General features: G+C 41.6%; 3 protein-coding genes across 4 annotated transcripts; 1 reads left to right on the plus strand and 2 right to left on the minus strand.

Moving 5' to 3' along the window:
- Window positions 1–125: 125 nt before the first annotated feature.
- On the minus strand, window positions 126–2324 carry mrpl54 (mitochondrial ribosomal protein L54). Its single transcript, XM_062450808.1, has 3 exons — window positions 2109–2324; window positions 1279–1435; window positions 126–528 (listed from the first exon to the last, which is right to left on the minus strand). Exons 1-3 carry the CDS (start codon window positions 2233–2235, stop codon window positions 396–398), a joined length of 417 nt encoding a protein of 138 aa, XP_062306792.1. The 5' UTR covers window positions 2236–2324; the 3' UTR covers window positions 126–395.
- Window positions 2325–2480: 156 nt separating this feature from the next.
- fam32a (family with sequence similarity 32 member A) lies at window positions 2481–3931 on the plus strand. Its single transcript, XM_062450809.1, has 4 exons — window positions 2481–2632; window positions 2927–3068; window positions 3308–3361; window positions 3555–3931. The coding sequence occupies exons 1-4, from the start codon at window positions 2559–2561 to the stop codon at window positions 3621–3623; spliced, it is 339 nt and encodes a 112-aa protein (XP_062306793.1). The 5' UTR covers window positions 2481–2558; the 3' UTR covers window positions 3624–3931.
- A 263-nt stretch (window positions 3932–4194) lies between these two features.
- LOC134011370 (uncharacterized) lies at window positions 4195–9228 on the minus strand. Of its 2 annotated transcripts, XM_062450970.1 has the most exons (10): window positions 9112–9192; window positions 7887–8052; window positions 7448–7711; window positions 7092–7346; window positions 6607–6849; window positions 6248–6508; window positions 5895–6071; window positions 5518–5781; window positions 5310–5393; window positions 4195–5188 (listed from the first exon to the last, which is right to left on the minus strand). In XM_062450970.1, exons 5-10 carry the CDS (start codon window positions 6717–6719, stop codon window positions 5122–5124), a joined length of 966 nt encoding a protein of 321 aa, XP_062306954.1. In that variant the 5' UTR covers window positions 6720–6849; window positions 7092–7346; window positions 7448–7711; window positions 7887–8052; window positions 9112–9192; the 3' UTR covers window positions 4195–5121. The 2 variants fall into 2 exon arrangements, with proteins under 2 accessions (XP_062306954.1, XP_062306953.1); XM_062450969.1 differs by having other exon boundaries at window positions 7887–9228.
- Between the last annotated feature and the right edge of the window lie 3361 nt (window positions 9229–12589).

The raw sequence follows: 12589 nt of genomic DNA on the forward strand, positions 1-12589 counted from the left end.
TTACTTTCACCTTCCACTGCGCCAATGGGAGTATAGTTTAGCAAAGCGGCACCAATGCACCGAAACCTTAAGTTATCTGATACTGTTTTCGTATTTTTTATGGAAAACAAGCATGAGGTCAAACGCATTAAAAAAGTCATTTATTTCTGTTGGTTTATCACACTGGCGGCTTTCAACCTGTCTTATTTTACCATAAGAAAATGTGTGTAGACTATTAGTCGTTATATTATCACATGCAGCTGAAAAGAAATTGCATACTTTGTCAACATCTTCAAGGAAGACACTCAAACCTAACTTTAACTGTACAAAAACATTCACTTTACCAGTTGACAGTTTGAAACCAGGCAAAATAAATTGTGAATATGAGAATCATGTCTGTCCATTCCTCGCAAGCCCTACAGCCTCTTGCCCTTGTTCAGTCTATTGAAACGCCACATGTGCTCCTTGCGAAGAACCTTGATGTACTCCCAGCTGTCTGGCTCCAACTCCACCAGCTTTTTAGGGGGACCTAGGTCCAACTGGAACAGCCTGAGGAAAGGGCAGTGGAAAATAACAGTCAGGACACAAAATGGTTTGAAGTTACACACTGGACATCATTTACATTTAGTCATTTAGCAGACGCTCTTATCCAGAGCGACTTACAGTAAGTTCAGGGACATGCCCCCCAAAGCAAGTAGGGTGAAGTGCCTTGCCCAAGGACACAACATCATTTGGCACGGCTGGGAATCGAACTAGCAACCTTCAGATTACTAGCCCGACTCCCTCACCGCTCAGCCATCTGACATCATTCATCCATCTTCCCCTACATTCTTCCATGGATTTCTGTCCAAGTTTGGCACAGTAGATTTGAATTAAAATGCTTTAACCCTCGTGCTGCCTTCGGGTCACATGACCCAAAGGTTCATAACGAACCATCGTTGTGTTTACCCAATTTTACCCAATACAAAAACAAATAAAAATAATTTTCTTTTAACCTTCGCAATGTGGGGGGTCTGAGACAGCCCAACGGTTAAAAGAAAATGCTTCACTTTGTTTTTGTATGCGGTAAAGTTGTCGCAATACGACGGTGGGTCACAATGACTGATGGGTCAGAACGACCCGAAGATAACACAAGGGTTAAGTAAATCAAAATGATTATACTTGGTCCATAGAGAGGGATGTGGATATTAACATATTCCGTACTGAGCTCAGACTTGAATGAGGCACACAAGGAGCTTGTTTCCAGTGGCCTAAAAACAGGTGGTACAATGTAGTAGGTTTGAATTTGTATGCCCGTACCACTCTGGGTAATCTTGTGGAGGTCGAAGTTGAGGGTCGTCTCCGGTCTTGAAGATGTTGACCCCCATAGCATGGGAGGTGAGCTTCACAGGGTCCTTACACACCTCCGGACCCTTCACAGCCTCCTTCAACTGGCCTTTCCCCTTTCCTTTGCCCGCTGGGATAGAGATGAGGACAATGGATCAATGGAACACTGAACATGGATGATGCTATGAGACCGCATGATGTAATCCTGGAAATCTGTCTCTGGGATGTCTAATCACATAAATAGGAAGAGAGAAATAGGACTGAGACAGGCGTGACTTGAGCACGCCCTTTGAATCTTTTGAATGCAAGAAAAAAAAAGCCAGTCAAATAACCAAAGATTTGGGTTATGACTACAACAACATTGCTGTGGTAGAAAGAGATCTAATTTGACTTCAACGCATCACAGAGGAAGTTTAAAAGGGAACCGAGTCACTGAAATTAATATATTTTGCATGCACGCAGAGAAAGGGGGGTTTCTCCCGGTTGCTTTACTTGATTTATCAAGGGCAGAAAATAGTGTTGGCTATTCTGAACACACTGATACAGCGTAAAATAATTGTCGAGTATAAAACAAACCTCTGGTTTTCAATCTGTGGTGAAATTGTTTTCTAGATTACTGAAATGTGCGTTTGATTGGCTCGTGTGTGTGTGTGTTCTAAATTGTGGATGTCTGATTGGAGTCGAGGGCTGAAACCTGACTTGATTCATATTTTTATAGTAAAACATCCTTAATTGAAGGTCAATCATTTATCTTTGTAGTGACACTTCATAATATTGATCCGAAGATAGGACTGCAAGCTTACCAACTTTCTTGGCGTATCCACAAGTCGGAATTCTATACAAAAGGTTGTTTATACAAAGCCCCGTCTGTGAGTTGCTTGTCAAACATTTTAGTCGCGTTGCAGAGCGGATTAGATGAAGCCCTGACATCTTTGGGTTGAAGTCAGCTAACAAAACAGACAGCCATGCGTGTTTCGTTTGACATTCGTTGTCTTCCTTTCCGGGTAGTTTCTTCTATCCACTAAAATGCAACGCCTACGGTATAAGAAGCACATTGCTGCCCCCATCAGGAAGGAAATAGTATCCTAAAACATTGGTTGTCTCAGACATTCTCTGGTTGTCTGTAGCTTGAAGTTACAACGTTGTAATGCCTCCCCACAAAGAAGGGTGGCAGCACGTCGTGTGGCAATGGATATCATCAGCCAGTCCATAGACAATAACAACGAGAAGAAGATCTTCCACATCGTTACAAGATGTCGGAGTACGCGACGGTCCAGAAAGGCGCTTTGAATTTGAAAGGACTGGGCTCCCTTTCAGCGGGGAAAAAGTAGGTGTTTCGCTATTTAATTTAATTAAAATTATTTTGTTGATCAAGGTCCCTGTTGGGTCAGACGAGTGTGGGTATTCAGGACTTCTCAAATGTTCAGCCTATGACGCCGTAGGCTGTCTAGCTAGCTAGCTGGTCTCGACATTTTGGCCTTTTGATTATCTCTCATCTAGAGTTGTTTGTTACACACAAATAGAGAAACAGACATTAACGGCGAGAGACACAGTATGTGTGTGTAACTGTTGTCTTTCTGCTGAAAATCCCGTCATCTATGTATCCCATCTGCTTCCAAAGGAAAAAGAAGAAGGACAAGGAGAGAAAGGAGCGTTTGGAGCAGGCCATTGCTAACCAGAATGAAGAGGAAGAAGCCAAGAAGGGATATGTTGACAAGCGAACACCAGCCCAAATGGCCTTTGATAAGATGGGTGAAAAAAGGGTGAGTTGTGTGAATCGCCCTCAGTCATGTTGCTTCTGTCAGTGATTGTTAGTCTTGATACGGTATATAGATAATAATGTACCCAGATCTTGTCTCCCAATGCACCAATTGGTTAGGTGTACAGAATTGACAGGCAGGTATTTAGGCCAAGTTCTATTATTGTGTGTTTTAGTAGGCATACTTACAGCTATTGAAATATAGATATGTTATGTTCTAATTGTAGCCTCTTTGTCTTTTAGCAAATGGAACGGATTTTGAACAAAGCATCCAAAACTCACAAACGCAGAGTTGAGGTAAGATTTGTATGGTCGGAACGTTTTTAAATGTCTTTCTTCTCGCCGACCGAAGGACAATGCTTGACTTGGCATGGGGTTTGAAGTTGGGGTACTTTGACTGGGAGAAAAAAACCTCTATCCCTGTTTTTTAATGCTCAGACTTTTAGTCCGCCATTTGTTTGAACATTGGTTTGTGTTTCCCTTTTCCCAGGATTTTAACAGACACCTGGACAAACTGACAGAACATTACGACATCCCAAAGGTCAGCTGGACCAAGTGAGAAGCAGCGCTGGACTTTTCCTTTTTCCGATGTCTCCAATTTACTTTTTACTTTTTTATGGTTTTGCATTTGGAGACTTGGTGAAAAGCTATCATAATATGAGTAATACATTGTACATTTATAGAACTTAGCGTTAAAGTGTTCTTGCTATTTGACAATTTGAGCGAATATGGGTACACTGACAAATTGTCTTTCAGTTTGAGATTTGGTTTGTTATTTACAATTGAATACATTGGATATAGTTAGCCAATATACCTTATATCCCCATTTTGATGCCATGTATGTAATAAAACTTTAATTTTAATGTTGCTGGTGGTGCAGTCTCACTATTTACTGGTTACACGCACACGTATGTAAACTAACACGCTGGTTACACCCCCAAGCAATTAAGGGATAATGCCCGATGAGGTGTTCAATATGCTATATTAATATCTCCTAGGAATGTCCACGTCTGCAATGGTGAAGATAAATATGCCAAAAGTCAGTCAAACATATTATGCTCGTCATATATTTGATGTGTTCTGTATCTAGGGTACCACCATCAAACATACCAAATGTGGGACGATTACTAAGTTTGTGTGGGACTATGTGGGACATGTTATCAACACTAAAACAACCTGAAACTTATATAATGTCTATCTAACTTCATAAAAACATTTGTATTATGCGTTGTTCTTTAGTACCTTCCAGAAAACACCATTACATCACAATGTAACATAACATGTTAATTTTACATGTCATTTAAATTCAACATCCCTGAGCCCAAAGGCAGCAGGCATCATGCAGATAACTATTTTTGAAACAGTTCTGACCAAGTCCAACTAACCCTAACCCTTCTATCGGCCCCACCCAGGTATGTCCTAGGCAGTCTTTACTAAAAGAACATTTTCTCTTTTTTGTTGCCCTTATGCCGCCTTTTTAAATTTGAATTTACCGAATTATCCATTAGTGAACATGAACATGCTACAGGTAGAATACATACACACATTGTTTGTAAGAACACATAATATATAGATTGGATTATATAATATATAAATATAATATATATGGAATATACACTACCGTTCAAAAGTTTGGGGTCACTTAAAAATGTCCTTATTTTTCAAAGAAAAGCACTGTTTTTTTCAATGAAGATAATGTTAAATTAATCAGAAATACACTATACATTGTTAATGTGGTAAATTACTATTCTAGGTGGAAACGTCTGGTTTTTAATGAAATATCTACATAGGTGTATAGAAGCCCATTTCCAGCAACTATTACTGTATGTGTTCGAATGGTACATTGTGTTTGCTAATTGCCTTAGAAGACTAATGGATGATTAGAAGGATTAGAATTATAATGCCAAAGGTCTGCAATGTTAAAACAGAGTTCCACAGTGCCTCCTAGTTCCACTACTATCCTTTTATTATGGCTTTGGGGTAAAGGAGTTATGAAAATACGTAGAGAGATATTTTCCCAGCAGTTCTTCAGTATAAACTGCCTGATGCTAGTTGGATCACCAGATCTCAAACCTCTTGTCTGTCTGGAAGGGCTCTTTGTCCAGACTCCTGTTATTGAAGAGCCTGTGGAGCAAGGTACAGTATTTGAGAACAGATGCCTTTCTTTTTCTTTCGAATGAAGAAAATAATGTTATGATATCCTCAATGCAGCTACGTTAAAAAACACAAATGTAAACACACTCACCGCACAGCACTAATGGAGCTGTTGATGGAAACCAGTTGGAGTATTCTGTCTGATAGAGCATCAGTGATGTCATTGTGACTCAGGCTATAATCCAGAGAGGGGGGGGGGGGAGATATGGAGAGGAAGAGAGAGAGAGACAGAACAGTCTTGATATAAAGCATGAAACACAAGACCAAACACATACACCCACCCACTCCAGAACACTCACTCCAGGACTTGTGCTTTGTGCAGGTGTGTAAGCAGGAGCTCCAGGTGCTGGTCTGTAAGTTGGCAGTGACTCAAGTCCAGTTCAGACAGGCCCTCAGAATGTTCCAGAACCAGGGCCAGAGACCCACAGGCCCTCTCATCCAGCCTGGTCTCACTGAGGTCCAGCTCCCTCCCCAGGGCACCACAGAGGGAATCAGCATAGCGTGGGGCCGACACCCATGTGACACACTCCTCCATTAGCCGGAGCAACAAGGCTTTACTGGTACTGAGGGGAGGGAAGACAGAGGCATCAAGTCTGACTGTTGTGATTGGATAGCCAGATATAAAAACTGTCTATTCAAAGGAATAAACATCAAAAAACTATTGGCCGATACAGACATGTAGCTGTCTCTCAGCAGCTCCTGTTCAGACAGGTCCACAGAGGAGCAGGACAGATCCAGCCTGAACTGCAGAGTCCTGAGCAGTGCTGCTGAGAGAGATGCTGCTGCTGCCCTCTGCTGGACAGGAGAGGCAGCGCTACAGCGGAGGAAAGTCAGCAGTAGCCTCCTGTCAACACTGGTAGGTTGGAAGACACACAAGGAGACATGTTAGAACAGCTTACTGTAACAACATTTTCATATGCATGTGCTATGAAAATAATGGTCTATCAATTGAAATAGAGATGAAAATACTTTTTTTGCAATACTGATTTGATTTGATGTGTATTTTGGTCCAGAAGTGCTGTTACTGACTTGAGATGCGAGACTCTGTCCAGTAGAGGCAGGATTCTTTCTATCGCCCCCGGTGGTACGGAGGTCCACAGCAGACTGAGTTGGACTCTGGCACGGCTGTGTTGGAGGGTGAAGCACAGAGCAGCACAGTCCACAGTGTTCAGCTCTCTGCTGTTCAGGTTGATAACATGGTTTAGTGACCACAACAAACTGGACACACGGTCACTGGCCCGACTTGCATACATCTCTCTGATGGTGGACAACATAAAGCTGGTACTGGGCCTGGGGACAGAAAAAGCAGGTGTTATTGGTCTTATTATTCTTTTTAAAAAAACATAACAATATGGATGTTAATTCAAATGTGAACAAATCTCCCCTACCTCTTTATAACAATCCTGTCTAGAAAACATAGAAGATCCGAGGTGTTCTTCTCTGAGAGCTTGAGTTTCCTGAGGTCCACCGGAATTTTGGTGTTCCTGGTTGAATTTTGCATCAAATAGAGGAGAACTTCCCAGTCCAGAGAGCAGGTCAGGTCTCTACCAAGCTTCTCCAGTCAAGTCAGCTGCTTGTCCTGAGCTTCATACACAACTACAGCCAGCTGCTGCACAGCTTCGGAACACAGTCTGACAAATACAAGAACGTCAACAAACTAACGTGAAGGAATGGGAGACTTTCATTACACTAAGCAAAGCAAAAGTACCTTATCAAACATACCTTGTGAATAAATGGCTCAGTTTACAATATATGACATACTGCGTAGGCATACAACATACAGGAAACAAGTTGAACTACAATATTGTTTTGAATGAATGTATGTCGTCCATATAAGTGATTATTATATTATAATGTCTCTGCGGGTTGTTACCTGAGAGTCAGAGGGCCGTGGTGGCCCAGAAGTGTGATGAGAGAGTGAGGATGGATGGAGAATTCAGTCAGATCCAGACACTGCACTGACCAGAGTCTCAACAGGGAAGCCACACGGCTCACAACCCTGAACAGAGCTGCTTCTGACAGACAGACTTTCTCTGACACCAGGGAGAGCTCCTTAATGGTCACTTGAGAAGCAAGTTTACCTGTCCTCAACAGTCTGGACAGGTGGACTGCCATGGACTCATTCAGTCTGGAAGATTTAGCATCATTTACCATGAGTGATCATGCTGGACGTGAACAAACAATACTTCCTGTATAGAGAATAAGTGTTACATCCTGTGTGATTCATACCTGAGCTTGTGTAACCGTGCTATATGTGTGAGGAGAAGTCCAGCTCCTTTGAGAGATATCTCGCTCGGGGTTATGGTGAGATCCACTGTGGAGGCACAGAGGCCCAGGACCCTCCCTACAGACCTGCAGGTTTGTCTGGGTAACCTTCCTCTCAGCACCAGTGAGAAGTTCAAGGCCTGGACGAGAGGGACCAGCTGCTGGGCCTCCTCTCTGGACCTCACAGGGATGGTTTCACACACATGCTGGAAGAACCCAGCTTCACAGCTGAAACAGGACAACATTTTCAGTGGAGTTATAACACAATATGTGAAACTTGTATTCTGTGTTTTAAACCATTTCCAAACACGTGCCAGGCTTAGAAACTTACCAGCACTTCTTTAATCTCAGGAAATTACAAATGTTGATTAACGGACAGACATTAAAATGAAAACCCACTAACCTGAGCTGTGAGATGTAGGGCAGACACTGGAGGAAACTCCTCACTTCACTATCCTTATCTGACCAGCCCCTCAAATCTACTGGTTTCTTCTTTGGTTGGAGTTTCAGCACTTCTAGGAGGAGGGAGGTATTTCTATCTGAGAGGTCTATGGACCAGACTGCAGGAGCTGAAAAAATGTGAAAGAGATGTTCATAGCTGTGGGTGCATCCCTAACCATGATAGCTCTCAAAAAAGCTAACTGAACATTGCTTTCTTCACAACTCAGTTCTGTAAAAGTCACCATCTTCTGTTGTGTTGCTGTAAAAGCTATTTTGGCCAAAGACATTATGTTTTCTTTATTCACAGTGACACATTTATCCAGGTGCCTTAAGGATTTGTCACAATGTTTTCGGATGCAGTGGCGTAGGATGTTTATGTAAATCTCTGTTACTGTGCACAGAGGTTTCAAAACCTTTTCTGTGCAGAAAGAAATACACGTAACAACCATAAACGCATACATTGGGACATGGCAGAGACTGAACAACTCCAGATTGCTGAAAACACTGCTCAGGGACTCTGGCTCTGCACTCAGCATCATGTTCAAGTACATTCGGATGGACTCATCACTGAAGCCTTTCACCTCCACTCTCAGAGTAGACCATTCTGACAGGACATCTTCTGATTCAACTTCTGGTCGACATGTGATCACTATCTTAGCGTCACACAGGAGGTCCTTCTCCACAAGTCTCTTTACCACTGAGGGAGAAGAGAGATCTGTGAGTCCATCAAATATGATGATGACGTTTTCAGAGTTCTTCATGATATCCTTTAACACCTCTGTCTTATTTTCTTCTGGCTCACAATACAGGTCAAAGAGAAGACCTCCCAAAGTCATGGGATTTTGAATGCGTGACATCTCTCTCATGTCAAAGTAAAACATGTAATCCAGTTCTTTTGAAACTGTCTCAGTCCAGAGGTTTAACATTTGATGGGTGACAGTTGTCTTTCCAATTGCAGGTTTTCCAACCACAATAATTTTGTTCTGACGTGTCTTTAGCAGATCTTCTGGTGATGTTTCCTGATTGTCCACAGGAATGTAGGTCATCAGCTTTTTGGGCCGGGTTTTCTTGCTTTTTTTGCTTTTCATCTTGATTTTTGAGTGAGCTGAAGTCTCATGTGTGTCTAATACAAGAGGAGTGTAGTAAGACTGAGCTGCTTTATTGTGATTTGGTAGCATGCGACACACCTGTTTTAATTCTTCTTCTTGGATATTCAGAGCTTTTGATTTCAGTTGTGCCTGATATCTGTGACAGGGTTTTGGGCCTATATTCAATTTAAAAGAAGAACACAATATATATATTATATGTCATTAACTAATCAAATGTTAGACTGATTATACTGTGTTGTATATATCAACCATAACTCTAGCTATTGTGTAAACATTTTTGCATAGTTGTATTTATTCTATGGATATATTTACGTGTTGAATATGTCAGACATTTAAAAATAAGGTTCACATTACACTATTACAATTCAACAACTTGCCGAGTGAATAGTTGGTTTGAAGGTATGTGTCTTCTCTAAATGAGAAGCAGCTGATCCAGTAATGTAGGTCAAACTCCACACTGTCCTGAGATGGACCGGTCTGCTCTACTGGTCGCTCCAAGGTCCTCGTCCTCGTAATGTCAATAATCTTCAGGAGCTCATAGCATGCTGCCTCTCCTTTTTTGATGACCCAGTCCAGTATTTTTTCGGTTTTGTCAAAGTCGTCACATTCTGCATTGATCTTACGGACCTGTTCCGCATTGAGAACCTCGCGCTGGTACAGGTTTTCCACAATAACAGATACATTTTTGAGTTTCCCAACCAGGCGACTTCTGGCATTACGTATGTATTGTTTAGCTGATTGGTTAGTACAAGCCATGTTACTCTCCTTCAGTCACACAGCATCTCTGTAAATACAAGGTAAAATTAAGAGTAGCCTATCCCAAACAAACACACTATGATGTGACTCGACTTGCCAATTTGTGAGCAAGCAATCTTGAGACTTTCAATTTCACTTTCGACAAATTCGTTATACCTTCCTGCTTCTAAGCATATGCCTGTCAACACCTCCTTTGAGATCACTTGCAGGACCCACCCAACTATGAGATCTAAGAATCTACAAGTAGTGACCGTAACCGTAAGTAACCGTGCGCAAAAGTCAGGAAATTATATACATAGGGTGACCAGACGTTTAGAGATCTAAAACATGCGTCCGGCAGGGATTCCAAAATTGTCCGGCATTTTGCCGGATATTTGTGTTTCTCTGGGTCTTTCACAAACTATTACGGCCTTACAAGTTTTGGAAAGGGTATTACCACCGTCTTGCGCGAGCTCTGACTGTAGAGAGAACTGTCATGTTAATCAGATAGTGCGGCATGCAATACATGACCAGCGACCACCAGTTTTTTTTATTAAAAACTGCCAGTGTTTGATTCTGTATGATTTAGTATCTCCATAAAGGTTATTAAAATGTCCAGTTAAAAGATTTATGTAAAAACAGAACACGTGGAACACGTGCCGTCCACACCTCCTTCTCACCCTCTCTGAATCTCCTCGTCTGAGATTAGCCAATGATCCTTCAAAAGCGATGAAGCCTACACTGTCTATGGAGGTTCTTGGGGACTGAATGAAGTGTCTTCCTGCTCTGTAACTATAATGCTCACACCTGTTCTGTCAACAGGGAGATGGGGAGCACCATCAAGGCTGACCTACCAGACGTGAGTAGACCTGCAGAATGATAGACCCTGAACAGTGCTGAGATGCTATTTCTAAGTGCTCATGGCGTGTGTGTTTTTCAGCCGCCCATGCCCAGCCTACCAGAGGACGAGTCAGATGGGGAGGAGGGACTAAGGAGGCTGTTTGAGAAGATTGCCAGCTCTGTAAGAACACAGTCAATCAAATCATGTGTCCTGTCCATCCTTGTTTCTGAGGAGACCTCAGATCTTCAGAAGGTTGGATGGGTGAAAGCAGTATAGGCTTGGAAACATGCCGTCACTTATCCAGATCATCAATGATTAGATGACGTGCAAAATGGAAGAATGTCCAAACAAAGCATCAAGGAGGACTTTTCAGCAGGACAAATTCCAGATATACAAATCCTGTACATCAAAGGGGTTGGGCGCCACCTGGTGGTGATGATGCAAATATTATTCCGATTTGTTCTGTCTTCAGGACCAGGCCATCTCTGCGATGGAGCTCCAGCAGGTGTTGAATGGGGTGCTGAGCAGGAGTACGATTCCCTCTCTAAGACATTAATAACAGATCTCAGATAAATGGTTATCTGGATAGATGTCATGGTTAGAGGATTCATTGTTTCTTTTTAATGATCTCCCCCAGTAAAAGAAATCAAGTTTGACGGCTTGAGTCTCAGCACCTAACACAGCATCATCAACCTGATGGATGTATCCTTTAGTTAACAGTTAACCTAAATGTTCTGTTCAGTCAGAAAAACCCAGCCTTGCTGGCCAAATCGTCATAAACAGTGTTAATAACATGTTGGGGTGTATTCATTCCTAAAATTGTCTTGTCTTATCTTATCTTAAGTGTGTGCCATATGTGAATATGCACCTTTCAAAAACATTTGCCTTGATGGAGACATCCAAGTAGAAAATACAGGACAGCTGGAGTTCCAAGAGTTTAAAATCTTCTGGGAAAAGATGAAGAAATGGATTGTAAGCACAAGACAAGGTCTTGTATTCATATGCATTGTTCTGCCTCTAATAGTTTTAACATAACAATTGAATGTGACGCAGAGGTGATGTTGTTGTAGGATGACCACCCCTCCCCCTTTACGTTGTAGCCTACCCCACAGCATTTTCACCAATTGTCCTGCACGTCGCATATTGAGAAAATGTCCCGCATTTTCATCAATCTGTTGGTTTTTATTTATCATATTAAGAAAACATACATCGGTTATTTTGCCTTTTTAAGAAAGCATTTTATTTATTCTTTTTGTAGCGTAGTTTTTCACTTTTTAACAGCGCTTCGTCAGAAGTAGAAGTAGGCTACAAATACAACAGCCGTTTTCTAAAATCCTATCCAATGGTTGAAAATAAAGGTATACACGGTCACTATGGGTTGTGAGTTGTGACGACTGTCAATCAAAATGTGGAGCGGTGATTCGTTCCATGTGTTCCATGTCAGAAAACAAATGGATAATTCGGATAATTTAAATTAAAAAAGGCGGCATAATGGCAACAAAAAAGAGAAAATGTTCTTTTAGTAAAGACTGCCTAGGACATGGGTGAGGCCGATAGAAGGGTTAGGGTTAGTTGGACTTGGTCAGAACTGTTTCAAAAATAGTTATCTGCATGATGCCTGCTGCCTTTGGGCTCAGGGATGTTGAATTTAAATGACATGTAAAATTAAGACATGTTATGTTACATTGTGATGTAATGGTGTTTTTTAGAAGGTAGCCTACTAAATAACAAAGCATAATACAAATGTTTTTATTAAGTTAGATAGACATTAGCTATATAACAGTTTCAGGTTATGTTTTAGTGTTGGTAACATTTCCCACATTGTCCCACACAAACTTAATAATCGTCCCACTATTGGTGACCACCATCAAACAAATCAATACAGATTCTGTATAAGAACTTCTGATACATGCTGCATACAGACCGGAAATACTTAAGAGGAGCGTTGAGGAAGTTGACTGAAACCGGAAAACACTCGTC

Source organism: Osmerus eperlanus, chromosome 24 (assembly GCF_963692335.1).
Source record: "Osmerus eperlanus chromosome 24, fOsmEpe2.1, whole genome shotgun sequence".
NCBI classification, from domain to species: domain Eukaryota; kingdom Metazoa; phylum Chordata; class Actinopteri; order Osmeriformes; family Osmeridae; genus Osmerus; species Osmerus eperlanus.